Raw genomic sequence first — 17,546 nt, 5'->3', positions numbered from 1 at the left:
TATACTTACACAATGTTATTTGACAATTTTATCTCAGTGAAGTTGGGCGAAAAAAACCCAATATATTGTAGACCAGAACTAACTGCAATAATTTTCAAACAAACAAAAGACAAAAACAAAACAAAATGGATCATACAATGTTTTCTCTCAAAGGATTACAAACTATAAGAGAAAGGGAAACATAAATTAATCAGTATGTTACAAAGAAGTAAAAGTAGATAGATGTGTGCTAAATGGTCTGGGGAAAAACAAACAAAATAAAATGAGAGAAAGAACTGTGTAAAGCCAGGAGGGGAGATGATGAGAGTGGCCTTTGTAAGGCAGCCAGTTTGAACAGCCATTCATTGTTTAAGGAGGTCATAAAATACAGTTCAAATAGGACAGTTCTACACTTAAATCACCAAACTCTCACTTACTAGTCCTGTGATTTTTCATTGTTTCTTATCCTCTCTGAACTTCAAACTTTTTCTCTTTAAATTGGGAATACTGTACTCATTGTCTCCTTACTGTAGGGATTCAATGTGATAACTTATGTAAAGTGACAGCTGTGTTCCTAATAAACGGTCGTAATTACATTTCAGCAAACATTTATTTAGTTTCTATTGAATAAGGTTATTTGGCTTAAATACTAAAAGTCTGATATTAGACCCTGACAAAATGAAGAAACTGGCTTTGCTCAAAGCCAGTTTCTAATCTCTAGAATGCAGAATAAAAACAAAAACCTCCCATCTGTGCATAATCAGAATTTAAAGTTTTTGCATTGCATAAGGTTTTTAATTATCACTGTAAAGTCAATAGGAAGCAGACAAATACTTGGCATTATAAATTTTTAAAAAACTAAGATTTTTAAAGAATGATCAAAAGAGTAATTTAATTGTATAAATAAACAGGAGAGATAATGTGAATTTAACCAATTTTGCTAAAGAATAACACCACTGCCTTTCTCGGCCTGTGACATAAATAATTTTTATTTATGCTTATGAAGATGATCTCAAAGTCATTTCCAAAATTACTGGGCAGTTGCTTCTAACAGGAACCGTAAAGAAACTTTTTTTATTTTTTTTTATAAGGAAACTCTTAACCAAAGAAAAAAGTCATCTATACCTGAATGCTTCAATTTATTACATTTCTTTTATACTTCTTTTTAATGCTTATACACAAGAACACATAATTCATACACAATTTAAACAAACCGCTGGCATAACTCTCTGAAAGTGCAGATATATGGCCTAAGAAAAATTTAACAACCTCTAGGGAATACTTAGCAGATTTATCTTTATTTAAAGAATGGCAAAAGTCACATAAGGGAATTGAAAATCCTTTATCTTGACCTTATATTATTAAATTGTAAAAAAAATAGAGATATTTCTATATTAATCTCAACCTTAAGAGAAACCTAAAGTAATAGAGACAAAAATCTGTTTACTGATAAAGTGCTATGAGTTAGACCAAAGATAATCAAATTCAGTACAGTAGGGATTATGCTAAAACATGGAAAATCTCTACTAAATTCTCTTCATACTATTCATCTTTGAATCTATAGAAACACTTCTTTTAATCAAGAAAAGACATTTTTAATGAAAATGTCACTTATTACTATTAAGAATTTGCTTTGTACTGTATCAAAATCTGGCTGCCATATATATGGCTAATGACTGGTATATAGTCTATTATCTAAGATAATCCGATTCAATGTGTAAGACAAAGTTAATGGCACCTTGATAATAACGACCTTCAGCAGACTTCAGTAAATGCTTATATTCCATAATCAAACATATACTAGTCTCTCCCATGGGTCAACTAAACAGATCATAAGAATCTGAAATAATAAACACGCAGAGAAAGTCAGACATAATGAAATCTAAACCAAAGAACAAACAGACTGCCCTACTAAGTCTTCCAATTACTTAATAACAAAACTATGTCAGTTAACAAAAATATAAAGGTAATTCAGAGTAACTACTGAGGTGTTGGAACATCATAAGCCCAGGTAACACACACCACAAACTGATTAGTACAACAGGAGCTGGGCCTTCTACATAAACATCACGAATATATTATTCATAACCTGAATGTCAAGGTTATTCAGTGTTAACCAGATCTTGAGATAGAAAATAACTTATTTTTAAATTGCCAAAAGAGAAAACACTAGACTGAGTTAATTCAGAAAGTTCATTCAATATGACAAAAGACACAAAAATGAAACTAAGAAAACAAAGTTTCACAGAAGATAAAAACACTAAAGATAAAAACACTCCAGGATGGCCAGAAGGGGGAAGTAGTTCTCCACCCTGAAGGAAGCCCTATAGAACTTTATGGCAAAGCCAAAGAACAGGACAAAGAAACAAAAATGAAATAGACAAGAAAAGAGATAAACACAATGAAAAAGGAATTCCTCATACTCAAAAATAGCCTCTCGGCAAATCAATACATAATTTCCCTAATTCTGTTTTTCATTTCATTTTAATTATTAAATGCATTGCTACTCTTAAAAAGCTATCTTCCTTACGTTTCACTCAGAATATGAATATATATACCAACTGAGAAAGGCAATACTATATTATTTGGGGGAAAAAACTCTAACACCACACATGAAAATTTTTCTTCATACTAAAATCCTACGTTGTACTATAATTTTCACACTGAAGTATGTCAAAGAGAAAATTTTATAATATGGGTCCTACATGCCAAAGAGTCAGAATAATTAAGGCAGTGATTTTTACCATTTGTTAGTCAAAGATACTTTTGATAATCCAATGAAAGATATGTGGTCCTTAAAGGGCTGGTATCCAAGATCTATAAAGAACTTATCAAACTCAACATCCAAAAAAACCCAAATAATCCAGTCAAGAAATGGGCAGAAGACATAAACAGACACTTCTCCAAAGGAGACATACAAATGGCTAACAGACACATGAAAAAATGTTCAACATCACTTGGCATCAGGGAAATACAAATCAAAACCACAGTAAGATACCACCTCACACCAGTGAGAATGGCTAAAATTAACCACTCAGGAAACAACAGATGTTGGCAAGGATGAGGAGAAAGGGGAACCCTCCTACACTGTTGGTGGGAATGCAAGCTCATGCAGCCACTCTGGAAAACAGTATGGAGGTTCCTCAAGACATTAAAAATAGAGCTATCCTATGATCCAGCAATTGCACTACTAGGTATTTAGCCAAAGGATACAAAATATCTGATTCAAAGGGGCACATGCCCCCTTTTTTAAGGTAAGCCTAAAGGAACTTGGGTAACAGGAGAAATCATTGGTTCTGACTATGAAGATGAATTATTTCTACTTCTGACAAACTTGGTTGCTAAAACTTTCTCTTGAGGAAGAGCCGAGAAGTTAGCATTGTAATTGGCTCATACTCTTGCCCTATTCATGCTACTACATCTGAAATAAGGGGGGAAAAAAGAGGGAATTAAGGAACACTGGGTTTAAAACATTTGAAAAATATAGCAATCTAAAGCCAGGTAAATTTTGGTCAATGGGCCAGGAGATAATTTCTAGACACTCTTGGGGAAGATGAAATACATTACCACAGTTACTGTTTCACACTCAAACCTTGTCCATGTTATGTCAGGAAAGAAAAAGGGGGAATAAGATGAGATTTCTCCACTGCTAGACTTTTAAAACTTACGAGGAAAACGTAACTAACAGAGGATGAACAAAGCAGAACAGTTATTACCTAAAATACTTTCAAGAGAAAACAAAAAGGAATTATCAAACAATCCTTAGGCCTATTCTAACTTTTGGAGTTGTCTCTTTCACTCATTCCCTTATATCTAAGTGGTTCTTTTTCATTAGGAATCTCATAAGAAGAGAATTTCCCTATATGTTACTTCAATTGGTGAATTAAGAAGAAACACACAAGACATTTGATCAAACTCCAAAACATACCTTTGGTAAAAACTATAAATCCTAGAGATATAATTATATTCCTTATTATTTTACCATACATAACAGAAAAATGACTAAAGTATTTCCATTAAAAACAGGAACAAAATATCCCTATTATTGTTTAATGTTATCCTAGAAGTTCTGCCAATGTAATAAAAGTAAAACAATAATATAAGGTACAGCTTGAAGAAAGCAAGGGAAATTAAGGTGAGTGCATAAGAATAAAGACTTCAATACTGGGCAGCCTCAGGTTCAAATCCCTGTTCCATACTTACTGGAATTATAACGTCACCTAATTGTTTTATCCTTTCTATCTGCTTTATAAAGTTGTAAAGATTAAGCAAAGCAAAATACGTGCAGTGGTTATAACGTGTCTAGCATACAATAAACAATAAACTGTAGGAATTACTGTTATGATATATATCATGACTACTTGCCACTGATACACTAAAAATCCAAAAAATTAACTAAGAATTGCTGGAATAAGCACTGTATAAGCAAAAACCACCGATTTCTCCAAATATCAGCAATATTCTGTTAGGAAAAGAAAAAAACCCTTTTAAAACAGAAACAGAATTAGGTACTATTAACAAATAACCTTTACAAGAAATATAACAAGTATGACCTTAAAATGATCAAAATTGTGTAAGAGATATAAAAGAAATAATGAATAAATGTAGATACTTAACATGCTCCTGAATAAATTAATTTGTAGGTTTAAGGTAATATTGATAAAAATTCCAACAGAATTTTTTTAAAGATTTATTTCTTGATTTGAGAGACAGAAAGGGAGAGAGAGTGCAGGGTGGGGGGGGGAAGGAGAGAGAGAGAGAAGCAGACTCCCCACTGAGTGAGGAGCCTAATGCAAAGCTTGATCTCACAACCCTGAGTCCACGATCTGAGCTGAAATCCAGAGTCAGATGCCTAAACTGACTGAACCACCCAGGCGCCCCCCAATAGAATTTAAAAAGAAAATAAGAGAGAGAGAGAGAGACAAAAGTTACCCAGGAATGTATCTGGTAAAGAAAAAGAGAGCAAGCAACTAAGGAAAACAATGTAAAAAGAAGAGTAAAAAGGAAATGAGGGAAAAACTCTATCAAAAATTTAAATATATTCTAAATCCACAATTACTAATACAATGAGGTAGTGGCAGAACAGATGGAGTAATGGAACAGAAGAGAGCTTGATGCACGTATATTATAGAGTCATTCTCTAGTTTGTATAAAAATTTAATATATAGGTATTTATATTAATATTTATATTAATATTGATTCATATTAATTATATAGGTATTTATATTAATATATAAAGATAGCTTTATAAATCAGTGGCAGAAAGAAAGCATAGACATTAAGTGATGCTGGGACTTTGATTAGTTACTTGGCAATAATAAAAACTTATTATTTTAAAACTTACTCATTTTAGAATAAGTAAATTAGGTTCTCACCCCAAATCAAACCCCAAAATAACTTCCATACTGATCATCCTTAAATACGAAAGACAGAGAGGGTGATAGAGAGGGAGAGCCAGGGGAGGGGATGGGAGAGGGAGAATGAATGAGAATAAAAAATGGGAAAGAAAAGAATTACAAAATTAGAATGGTGACATACTAGCCAGTAAGAGAGATAGGAACATTAATAACATGACCAGGATCAAGAATATGAGCTAAATCTTACATGCTCTTCCCATACTTTCTTTTCTCTCTCATATGCTTCCTTTCTCTTTCGTTCTAATTGTTCTTTTAGTACAGCAGCACGTGCACTTGCTTGGGCCTGAAAATAAAAACAATCAACGAAATTAGTTACCAGAGAGAAGGGTATAGGTTGTTTTTTTGTTTTGCTTTGTTTTAGGTATCTAAAACGATTTACTTATTAGCCAAAAAGGAGGAGTTGTGGGGGTCGGGGAGAATTTCTCGAGTAAAAATAGAAGCTCACTCTATATCCCTAGCACCAAAACCAGGCTCAACACACAGCTGCTGCTCAGTAAGTATTTGCTGAATAAAAATACAGGCACATTCTAATGGAAATACAAATGTAAAAATTTTAAACTATGGTTATTATATACAGACTTCATTTGTCTTCACAGAAATGGACAACTACATTTTTCATTTTTAAGGTTACCATTTTTTCTTTTTAAGATTACTTGTGCAATAGTTTCATGTACTTCTGTCATGATTTCATCGAATTACTCTCCATAAATACAGGATACGAAGAGAGGAAGACACTATTTTTCAGAAACCAAACATTGAGGGATAAAGGGGAACGAAAAATTAAGGCAAAAGAATAACTATGCAAAACTTAACACAATTTTCTACCTTAGGTTCCAATCTTCTCAAAAAAAACTGTATATTTCTAGTCTATACCTTAAATGCTTCAACTTTTTTACGCCGCATGTCAGCCTCCTCGCTTCCTTCTTGTCCTTCAGAATAATCAGCTTCTTTCTACAAGGTAAATAGGTAAGCAAACCACTTAGGACAGACCCTTGAATTCAGTGCAGAGCTCTGTGGAAGATAATATGAATAAACTAACCTAAAAATATAAAATGCTCAACATGGCTAATTTTCTCTCAAGTGCTACAAGTGAACTATCCACAACTACTAACTCTTACGGACAATGAATGGAAAAAAGACAAAAATAGAATGATATAAAATGGCCATGGGTACTACTTATATTTTCCTCTCAGAATTCCTCTGGAAAAATGGTCTTATCAATTTTAAATCCCACATCTAAAATGTATTTTATTTCTATGCATAGTTTTCTGATCTTTGACTTTAACTCCATCAGATTTTATGTCAGTGGCATAGCATTTTTAATTTTTTAATTTTTACAAAATATTTTATTTATTTGAGAGGGAGAGAGAGAGAGAGCGCACACAAGTGGAGGGGGGAGGAGCAAAGGGAGAGGGAGCAGGGAACGTGACTTGGGGCTCTATCCCAGGACTGCAGGATCATGACCTGAGCCAAAGGCAGATGCTTAACTGACTGAGCCACCCAGGTGCCCCAGTGACATAGCATTTTTAATCTTAATCTATTATAATGTCATTCAATTACTTTTTTAAAAAATTATTTTTCAACCTGCCTTTTCACCACGAAGTTTGGCTCTAATCTGTTGGCGCTCATTGAAATTCTGCAGTCTTATTTGCCTCAGTCTTGCCAGATAAACCTACAAGGAGAGAAAAAAAACATACAGCAGTTTAATTTAAAGAAAGAACTATCAACATTTTTACTGCTAAAATTTTTTTAATTTAAAGAAAAGTGTTAATCTGAATACAAGAAATAAAAGTTTCAAAATCTGGTTAATGGAAATGTAATATTAGCTTTCAAGTGTTTAATTTAGATCAACTTATTTCTGAAAAGAAACACATTATAAATTTTTAATTTTATCAAAAGAAAAGAAATTGAACTCAGAATACTGAATATCAGTTATGGGGCAAAATTATGACACAGCATGTCAGTCAAATTATATTAACAGGTCCCTCTAGACCTACAAAATCCTTAAATAATTGTTAAGAATTTAAACCATGCAAGAAAGGAAGGCAATAAACTCAAAAATGGCTATGTGACGGAGGTAGCGAACATGCGGGAAGCATACCTCTTCCTCTTTGTTTCTTGGCTTCCCTCCTCTTGAAGAGCTGGACCTGCCTCCATACATAGCTGCCAGGTTTTGCAGGATTCCCTGTTCATCATTTAATGTACTAAGTTTAAAGAATGACTAAGGCTATATTAGCATCTTACCTAGGAATATCCAGGTGCCACTTTATTTCGTTTGGCAAACACTGATCATTTCTAGCTGATAAACCCTGGCATTTTCCTATATCAATATAACCAATACATTCATTGAGAACAGAAGGAAGCAATTAAACCCCATACATAATTATTCAAAAGAGAGAACAGCTATGTTTTTATTAGTCATTTAAGTAATCAAGTTCTTAAAACTGCTTTGGAGGTTAGCTAAACCCAAATCAAAGTTTTTTTCTGTAAAGGGCCGATCATTTCTACACATTTGTTTACATACTAAATCGACACAATATTAAATATTTGAACTCAAATTCTACACTTGGGCATGTCCTGTTACTATATTGCAAATGATCACATTCAATCACAAACTGGTATCATTTTTTAAACAGTTTAGCATAAACATGGAATTATGTCATTAGAAATTATTAATATCCTTCCAAAAAATATCAGATTGTCAAACTATCCATTTTCTCTTCCTTCAGCACACAACTATGCTATAAGATTTTTTCCTTAAAAAAATCATCAGTGTCTAACTTCCTTATCTAATGTCTTTTTATCAGCTTGTTGAAAGCATACTTTTTTATATTCATGACCTCCATTTTCCTGCTTCCTATTTACATTTTTTTTCCTATTTACTTTCTAACCTACTACAATCTGGTTTCTGATCCCACTAATACTCTGAAAATTTTCAAGGTTACCATTGACTTCCTAGTTCACAATTCAAATGGACCCTTCAGAGTAAACTTTGCAATTAACATTTCCACTGGAAATTAGTTTGTATCCATATAAGTATTTTTTTCTTTCATAAAAACATATGTTCACTGTAGAAAACTTATAAATCATTCACAATTCGACAACCCGAAGCACCTAATGTCTAAGGTTATTCACTTCCAAATTTCCTTCTCCTCATATGTATAAATACATACACATTTTATCATTACAAAACTGGATTTTACTATAGTTATTCTGATTTTACCTTAATATTAATCAGCATATTAAGTTTAATATTCTGAGTCTCTCCTCACATTCAGTATCCTTAAAAACATTATTTTTTTTCTTAAAAATATTATTCTTAACTGACTATATAATATCCATAATATTCCACCAAAGAGTGTTCTATAATTCACACATTAAAAAAAAAATCTCTCCTCTCTTTCGTATTTATAACAGCACTCTCTCCTGGGTTCTTCCAATCAATCTTCACTATTTTTCCCAGGCTTTTCTCTTCCTTGGCTCATCACTAATGTCAATATTTTGTCAAGGTTCATTCCTCTGGTCCTTCTTCTCTTCTCATTCCGAGGCTTTAACAAATATGTTGCCAATTCCCAAATCTCAATCAACCTTGCAGTCCTTTTTTCTTGAACGTCTATGTATATTCAACTGACCTCTGGACAACTCCACTCTTTATGTAGCAAAGCTACTTCAAACAATTTATAAACCTGACTTCATCATTCTTTTTACTACGTGATTTTATTCCTACTTTAGTTATTGATCACAATCTGCCACCCAAGTCAGCAAGCTGGGAGTTATCTTTGCCTCTTTCTCTACTCCACCAAAAACCTGTCAAATTACTAATCCACCTCCTCCTAACTCTCTAACTATCCCTTTAGTTTCCGCCCTTTAGTTCATGCTCTCTTCTCTTGACTTCTGACTTTCCAAGAGTTTCCTAATTTATCATTATACCTCTTAGTCTATTCCTTACCCCATTCTATTCTCTACAATGCAGAGTAACCTTTTTAACAGTTTCTTTCACATCAAAGCCCACATAAATCTTTCAGTGGTTCCCATTATCTTCATAATATATGAATATAGAATACATCCTATTCTGTTGCATGGCAGATAAGGCCATTTGTGACCTAGCCGTATCTATTCTCATCTCTACCAATGCCTATATTCTAGCCATGACAACTCCTTGTGGTTTATACACTATGCCATGATTTCACTCATCTTCTTAAAATGGCTAACTCTACTCATCTTTCAAAATGCAAATCAAACATTTCATCCATGGAGAAAGCCTTGCTCATACCTCCTCCAGTCAGTTAAGTGTGACATGCCATACCATTTTTATATATACAGTCTGCAGTAGTGCACATCAGTGTATTATAATGGTGGACAGGCAGTATACCATGATGGTTAAGAACATGGACTAGGAAAGACTTCAAATTCTGTCAGTTCACACATTTGTCAATGTCACCTAACCATTGCTGACCTTCAGCAAAATTACTTAAACTGCTGTAAGTTTGGGCATAAAAATACTGCCTACTTTGTGGGTATGTCAGAATAAAAAGTATTATTATATGAATGTGCTCTGCCTGTCTGTTCTTGGAGCCTGACCAAAGGCTACTGCCCACTCAGTTTCTTCCCCTCTTCAAAGGGATCTTGGCATTAGCTTATTAGTTCCGTAAGCTTTTGAGATATGAGTCAGAGAGTGGGAAGGTGAAGGAAAACAAGAAATAGGCAAGGCTGAGCAAAGATGTGAGGTGAACTATGAAAAGATGAATGGAAATATCTACAGTTACAGAAGAGTGGGTGGAGGAGATCTGAGTATCACTATAGACTATATCTTCCTTTCATGGTATTTGACCATGGTATTTAAGTAGAAAAATCTGAGTTACTTTGAAGCAATTTTTTTTTTTTAACATTTCAGTTTGAAATATTACAGATTCACAGAAAGGTAAAATGTACAGGCAGTTTTCATGGACCCTTCATCCAGCCTCTCCCAATTTTATCATCTTGCATAACTACAGTACACTATCAAAGCCAGGAAACTGATTCCAGCAGTTATACATGCACATATTGTGTATCTGTATTAATGCAATTTTGTCACACATAAACTTTATGTAACCACATATAACTTTATGTAACCACCACCAAGATACTCAGTTGTATTATTACTATACACTTCACAGCCATATTCACTACTCCCATACCTAACACCTATCAACTACTAATATGTTCTCCATCTTTATACTTCACAAAATTTACATATTGGAATCATACAGTACGTATCCATTTGAGATGGACTGTGTTTACTTTGTATTATTCCTTGCAGTCCATTCAAGGTATTGGATGCATAAATCAATGGTTTTTCTATTTTACTGCTAAGTAATATTCCATGGTATGGATGCGCCATAATTTGTTCATTCATTCACTCACTGAAGGACACTGGGTAGTTTCAACTTTTTGGGTATTAAGAGTTAAAGTTGCTAAGAAAATTCATGTACAAGTGTCTGAGTGAAATCATTTTCTTTACTCTGGGACATAGGTGCCAAGAGTAGAATTACCTATGGTAAGTTCATTTTTAGTTTTAAAGGGTACCGTCAAACTATTTTGCAGAATGGCTGTATCACTTTACATTCTTACCAACAATGGATGATCCAGTTTCTCCACATCATCACCAGCACTTGGTTTTTATCATTTTACTTTTAGTCACTCTGATAGGTGTGTAATGATACATTAATGTGGTTTTAATTTGCAATTCCCACATAGCTAATGATGTTATCTGCTATGTGTATATCCTCTTTGATGAAATGTTTAGCCAGTCTTTTGCCCATTTTCTAATTGGATTCTCAGTGTTTTTAATGTTGAGTTTTGGTGATTCTTTATGTGTTCTACCTACAAGCCCTTTGTTGAATATGGGGTTTACAAATATTTTCTCCCAATGTGTAATCTGTATTTTCTTCCTCTTAACAAGATCTTTTGCAGAACAAATGTTTTTAATTTTTTTAAAAAAAATATTTTATTTATTTATTTGACAGAGACACAACAAGAGTGGGAACACAAGCAGGGGGAGTGGGAGAGGGAGAAGCAGGCTTCCCGCTGAGCAGGGAGCCCAATGTGGGGCTCGATCCCAGGACCTCGGGATCATGACCTGAGCCGAAGGCAGGTGCTTAACAACTGAGCCACCCAGGTGCCCCAAAAGTTTTTAATTCTGATGAAGTCCAGTTTATAACATTTTCCTTTTATTTGACACCAAGTCTAAGAACTCTTTGTCTAGTCTAAGGGCTGAAATTTTCTCCTTCTAAAAGTTTTACAATTTTATGTTTTCCCCTAGAGTGAATGATCTCTTTTAATTCTTTTATAAGGTGTGAGGTTTAGGTCAAGGTTCATATTTTTGCCTATGAATGGAAGTCCAATTTCTCGAGCACTCATACTGAAAAGGCAATCCATCCTCCATGAATTGCTTTTGCTTCTTTTTCAAGAATCAGTGGGGCATATAATTATAGATCTATTTGTGGATTTTCCATACTGTTCCATTAATCTATGTATCTATCCCTCCACTAGTACTATACTGTTTTGATTTCTACAGTTGTAAGTAAGCCTTAATATAAGGAAGAGTCATTCTTCCCACTTAATTCTTCAAAACTGTTTTGGCTATTTTAAGACATTTCTCATTCCATATACATTTTAGAATAAGTTTGTCTATATCTATAAAAAATATTCCTGAGATTTTACTAGGAATTGCACTAAACATAGATCAATTTGGACAACTTGCCATTTTTACTACATTGAGTCTTCCAATTCATGAACATGGTATGATTCTCCAAGTATTTAGGTCTTCTTTGATTTCATCAACATATTGTCATTTTAATTGCATAAATCCTGCATGTCTTATTAATTTTTTTTCATTTTTTGGAAGCAACTGCAAATGGTATTATATTTTTATACACCTGTTCATGGTATGTATTGAATCTTGTATCCTATTAACTATAACTCATTTTTTAGTTCTAGGAGAGTTTTTGTAGTTCTTGGGATTTTCTAAGCATTTAATCATGTCAACTGGAAATAGCAATCATTTTATTCCTTCCTTCTTTTCAACTCCGTATGCCTTTTATTTCTCTTTCTTGCCTTACTGTAGTAACCAGAACTTCCAGTACAATGTTGTGATTTGAGTGGTGAGAGCTAATGTATCTTCCCTTTTTCCCAACTGCAGAGGAAGAGCATTTAGCTTTTATCTATATGAAGTTAGATTTATTTTCTTTTTTTTGTAGATGCCTATTATAAAGTTGAGGGTGTGCCCCTTTATTTCTAGTTTACTGACAGTTTTTGTCATGAACTTTGTCAAAAGATTTTCTGCATCAATTGATATGATTATATGATTTTTCCTCTTATTGAGATTGTGGATCACACTGATTTTCTAATATTGAAACATGATTTGCATTTCCACACTAAATACCACTTGGTCATGTTTGGATTAGAGTCACCAAAACTTTATTACAGATTTTTGCACCTAGGTTCATGAGATATATTAGGTCTGTACTTTTCTTTTTTGTGCTTTGTCTAGCTTGGGTATCAGGGTAATACAGGCCTCAAAATGAGTTGGGAAATATTCTTTCTGTTTCTATTTCCTAGAAGACTGTATCATTGTATCAAATTGATGTTAATTCTTCTTTGAATGTTTGGTAAAATTCTCCAGTGAAACCAGGTACGCCTGGAGATTTCTTTTTTTTTTTTTTTGATAGCTCTTAAATCACAAATTCAATTTTTAAAAGTTACAGGGCTATTTAAGGTACCTATTCCAATTTGGTAGTCTGTAGTTTTCAAAGAGTTGGTCTATTTCTTCTAAGGTGTTGAATTTCTGAGTGTCAAGGTACTTGTTATTATCTTTTTCCTAAAAGAGCTGTAGTAATATTCCTTGTTTTATTCCTGATATGGGTGATTTATGTCATCTTTGTTTTTATTGTTGTAGAGATTATCAATTTCATTCAATTTTTTCTAAGAACCAGCTTTCTGTTTCATTAGAAAATTTCTCAATAGTTTTCCCATTTTCAATTTCATTTCTACTTTTAATGATTTCCTCCATTCTGCTTGCTTTGGGTCTATTTTGCTCTTCTTTTGTCCAGCATCTTGAGGTAGGAACTTAAGAGTGCTGATTTGAGGCCTTTCTTCTTTTCTAAGCATCTAGTGCTATAAATTTCCTTCAGAGCAGTGCTTTAGCTGAATCTCACAAATTTTAATATGTTCTGTGTCTATTTTCATTCAGTTCTATGTATTTTTAAGTTTCCTTTTAGATTTCCTATTTGACCCCATCTTATTATAAGTGTTTTAATTTTCAACTGTTTGTAGATTTTTCCTGTCATCTATTATAGATTTCTAGTTTGGCTCCATGATGTTCAAAGATTATACTCTGTGTAATTTTGATTCTTCTGAATTCCTGAAGGTTTTATGATCCAGTATATAGTCTGTCTTGGTGAATGTCTCATTGCATGTTAACTCATTTCCACTTAAAAAAAAAAAAGTATATTGTGCTATTGTTGGGTAGAATGATCTACCAAGTGTAAATTAGAACTTGGTAGCTTGTGATGGTGCTTAGCTATTCTGTATCATTGCTAATTTCTGTCTAGCAGTTCTATCAATCACTGAGAAGTAGGGTGTTGAAGTCCCAAACTATACTTGTGGATTTATCCTTTCAGCTGTTTCCACTTTATATATTTTGAAAGTCCATTGTTTGGCGTATACCCATTTAAGACTGAAATAACTTCTTACAGGAATGATTCTATTATTATATAATATCTCTCTTTGTCTCTTTGTCCTTAGCAATTTTACTTGCTCTGTTAACAAGAGATTCTTTTAGTTTACTTTGTTTGAGAATGTCTTTATTTCCCCTTCATTCTCGAAGGACAGTTTAATCAGATAAAGGATTCAGGATTGACAGTTCTTTTCCTTTGGCACTTGAAAAATGCTGTCATTTCCTTTTGTACTCCATAGTTTCAGATGAGGGATCTGATGTCATCCAAATTGGTGCTGCTTTATAGGTAATATGTCATTTCTCTATCAATATTTAAAAAATTGCTTTGTCTTTTACTTTCAGAAATTTAATAATACTGCTTGGTGAAGATTTCTTTGTTTATCCTAGTTGCAGGCTTGGTGAACTTCTTACATCTGTAGGTTTATGTCCCTTGCCAAATGTAGGAAGTTTTCAGCTATTATTTCTTCAAATAGTTTTCTCAGTCCCACACTCTCTCTCTTGCCCTTTGGGCTCCAACGATAGAAATGTTAAATCTCTTCTTATTGTTCCACAGATCCTTAAGACTGAAACATTTTCTTCTGTCATCTCCACTCTACCACTGAATCTATCCAGTGAATTTTAAATTTTGGTTATTATATCTTCCAATTATATAATGTTCATTTGGTTATTTTTTTTATAACTTCTGTTTCTTCACTGAGATTTCCTTTTTTTTTAATTCATTCAAAAGAGTTTTAATTGCTTGCTGAAGCATTTGTTTGAAGCAGCTTTAAAATCTTCATCAGGGCGCCTGGGTGGCTCAGTTGGTTAAGCCACTGCCTTCAGCTCAGGTCATAGTCCTAGAGTCCCAGGATCGAGTCCTGCATCAGGCTCCCTGCTCAGCGGGGAGTCTGCTTCTCCCTCTGACCCTCTTCCCTCTAGTGCTGTCTCTCATTCTCTTTCTCAAATAAATAAATAAAATCTTTAAAAAAATAAAAAATAAAATAAAATCTTCGTCAGATAATTCCAATACGTAATTCATCTTGATAACAGTGGTAGCGTTGTGGCCTTACTCATCCAGGTTGTGGTTTTCTGGGTTCTTGGTATGACAAGTGTTTTTTTATTATGTCCTGAATACTTTAATTATTTGAAAACTCTTAATACCTTCAATTTTAGCAGGCAAAAACTCCATTTAGGATTAGCATTTAGGTTCTGGCCTACTTTTGTGGGCTTTAGGTCTGATGACAGTTTGCTTTCCTGAACCCTTGTAATATTATTCTAATCTGCTTCACTGTTCTGGTGCTGATGGTGCTCCTGCTCAGTCTCTCCTGGTGCTATCTTGTGAGAATGAAAGTTGCCTCCCTGAGCCACCTGCTGTTATTGGAAGATCTCCTGAGAGTCGGAGGCAGATGACACTTGGTCTGGGTCTTCTTATGTTGTTAGGTGGAGGGCACAGAGATACAAAGGCCTCATGGCTGCTACTCTGTTGTGGATAAATGGAATCACCTGCTAGTGCCCTAGTTGTTGAGTGGAACTGGGATTGTCCAAGGCTTTGTTGCCACTGATGGGTCAAACTGCCCTCCAAGTCACCTGCCCATGCTCTAGTTGTGGAATGAGATTGGGGCAGCTTGAGGCTTCATTGTTGCCCACAGCTTACAAGAGGATCCCGCTTAGCAGATCCTGAGATTCCACTTTCCCAGTAATTTGGCAAGTGAGAGCAGGCTTTTGGTTTTTGTTTTTGCTTTTTTTGTCTGTGGTGGATCTGGGAGGCAAGCATGGCCAACACCCAGCCCACAATATATGGGAGATTAAAAAAACCCCAGGGAACCACACTATTTCTTAAGTCCTGAGGTCTCTAGTTAGTTCATCTTCTTTCTAGCATATAGAATCCTACTACAGTTGTATGTTAACTAGTTCCCAGGGTATTTAATTCTATTTAGAAGGGAGAAGCAGGGAAAAGAGGGTTTATGTCATCTTGTTCTGGAACTGTGCTTAAGTTACTTTTTAGTAGCTAGGGTTTTTGTAATGCAGTATACTCTATGATAGGACCAGTATCATTAAGGTTTGACAGTTACATGGGACTGTTGTAAAGTCTAAAAGAGACTGTTACGGGTTGAACTGTTCTTCCAAAATCTGTATGTTGAAGTCCTAACCCCTAGTACCCAAGAATTTGAACTTATTTGGAAATAGAATATTTATCAAGTTAAAATTATATCATTAGAGTGGATTCTAATACAATACAACTAATGTCCTTATAAAAAGGGGAAATTTGGAGCAGACTCACATACAGGGAGAACACTATGTGAAATGCAGGCAGATCAGGGTAATGATTCTAATATCAAGGAATGCTAAAGATTCCCAGCCAACCACCAGACGATAGGGAAGAGGCATGGATGATTCTATCTTGCAGCCCTCAGAAGGAACCTACCCTGTAGACATGCTGATCTTGGACTTTTACCCTCCAGAACTGTGAGCTAATAAATTTCTGCTGTTTAAGCTACTTGGTTTGTGGTATTTTGTTATAGCATCCCTAGAGGACTAATACACAGATAATGTATAAAATACTTAACATAATGCCTGGCATACTAAGCTTTCAGTAAGCAGCTGCTGTTATTATTTGTTGGTTTAACTGTCTATTTATTGCTTATCTTACAAAATGTTGCTGGCACAAAACAGTCAATAAAGTTTGTGTAATATTAAATAAATGAATGAATGAAATGTTTAACACTTCACATTTTTAAGGCATTTTTCCATTAGTATAAGTAAATACAGAATGATTTAAGATGAGTTAATAAGAAATAACATTTCTCAAGGGAAATAATTCAGTTTTTCTAAGTTACTCAACAGAGGAAAACTGATAACCAAGAAAAATTCTTGCACATGTGTACCAAGAAACATGTACAAGAATGTTCAAAGCAGAACTCATACCCAACTAAATAAATACCTACTGTCAGGAGAATTAATAACTGTGGTAATATCCACACAAAAAATATTATACAGCTATACTCAACTACATGAATGAATCTTAGAAAAAAAATGTTGAATGAAAAAAAACAAGTCCCAGTCTATATACAGTATAGTTTGTTTTTTTTAAAAAGATTTTATTTATTTGACAGAGAGAGAGCATGCACAAGCAGGCGGGAGCGGCAGGCAGAGGAAGAAGGAGAAGCAGGCTCCCCGCTGAGCAAGGAGCCCGATGCAGACTCAATCCCAGGACCCTGAGATCATGACCTGAGCTGAAGGCAGATGCTTAACTGACTGAGCCACCCAGGCGTCCCTACACTATAATTTTTATAATGCTCTAAAGTAAAATAGAATACTACACTGTGTAGGTGCATATACATAGGTGGAAAAAAAGTATTTTAAAAAACCCACAGTAACGATAAATTCAAAAATCAGGATAATGGGCACCTCTGGGAGAAGGCAGTAAAAAAGGTTAGGACATGAGATTGCAAACT

The 17,546-nt window shown here is 34.2% G+C and overlaps 1 protein-coding gene across 1 annotated transcript in view; it reads right to left on the bottom strand.

The window, feature by feature from the left end:
- NEK1 (NIMA related kinase 1) overlaps positions 1-17,546 on the bottom strand; it is a 226,475-nt gene that overhangs the window by 113,064 nt on the left and 95,865 nt on the right. The window contains exons 19-21 of the mRNA XM_081812908.1: positions 6,981-7,068; positions 6,270-6,343; positions 5,584-5,679 (exon numbers count right to left, since the gene is read on the bottom strand). Of these exons, the coding sequence (XP_081669034.1) occupies positions 5,584-5,679; positions 6,270-6,343; positions 6,981-7,068 (258 nt within the window). The remainder of the gene's footprint in view (positions 1-5,583; positions 5,680-6,269; positions 6,344-6,980; positions 7,069-17,546) is intronic.

This window comes from Leptonychotes weddellii, chromosome 2 (assembly GCF_054177405.1).
Source record: "Leptonychotes weddellii isolate Sample4059 chromosome 2, ASM5417740v2, whole genome shotgun sequence".
Taxonomy (NCBI): domain Eukaryota; kingdom Metazoa; phylum Chordata; class Mammalia; order Carnivora; family Phocidae; genus Leptonychotes; species Leptonychotes weddellii.
The sequence above is the reverse complement of the archived record's forward strand: the minus strand, read 5'-3'. Positions and strand labels throughout refer to the sequence as shown.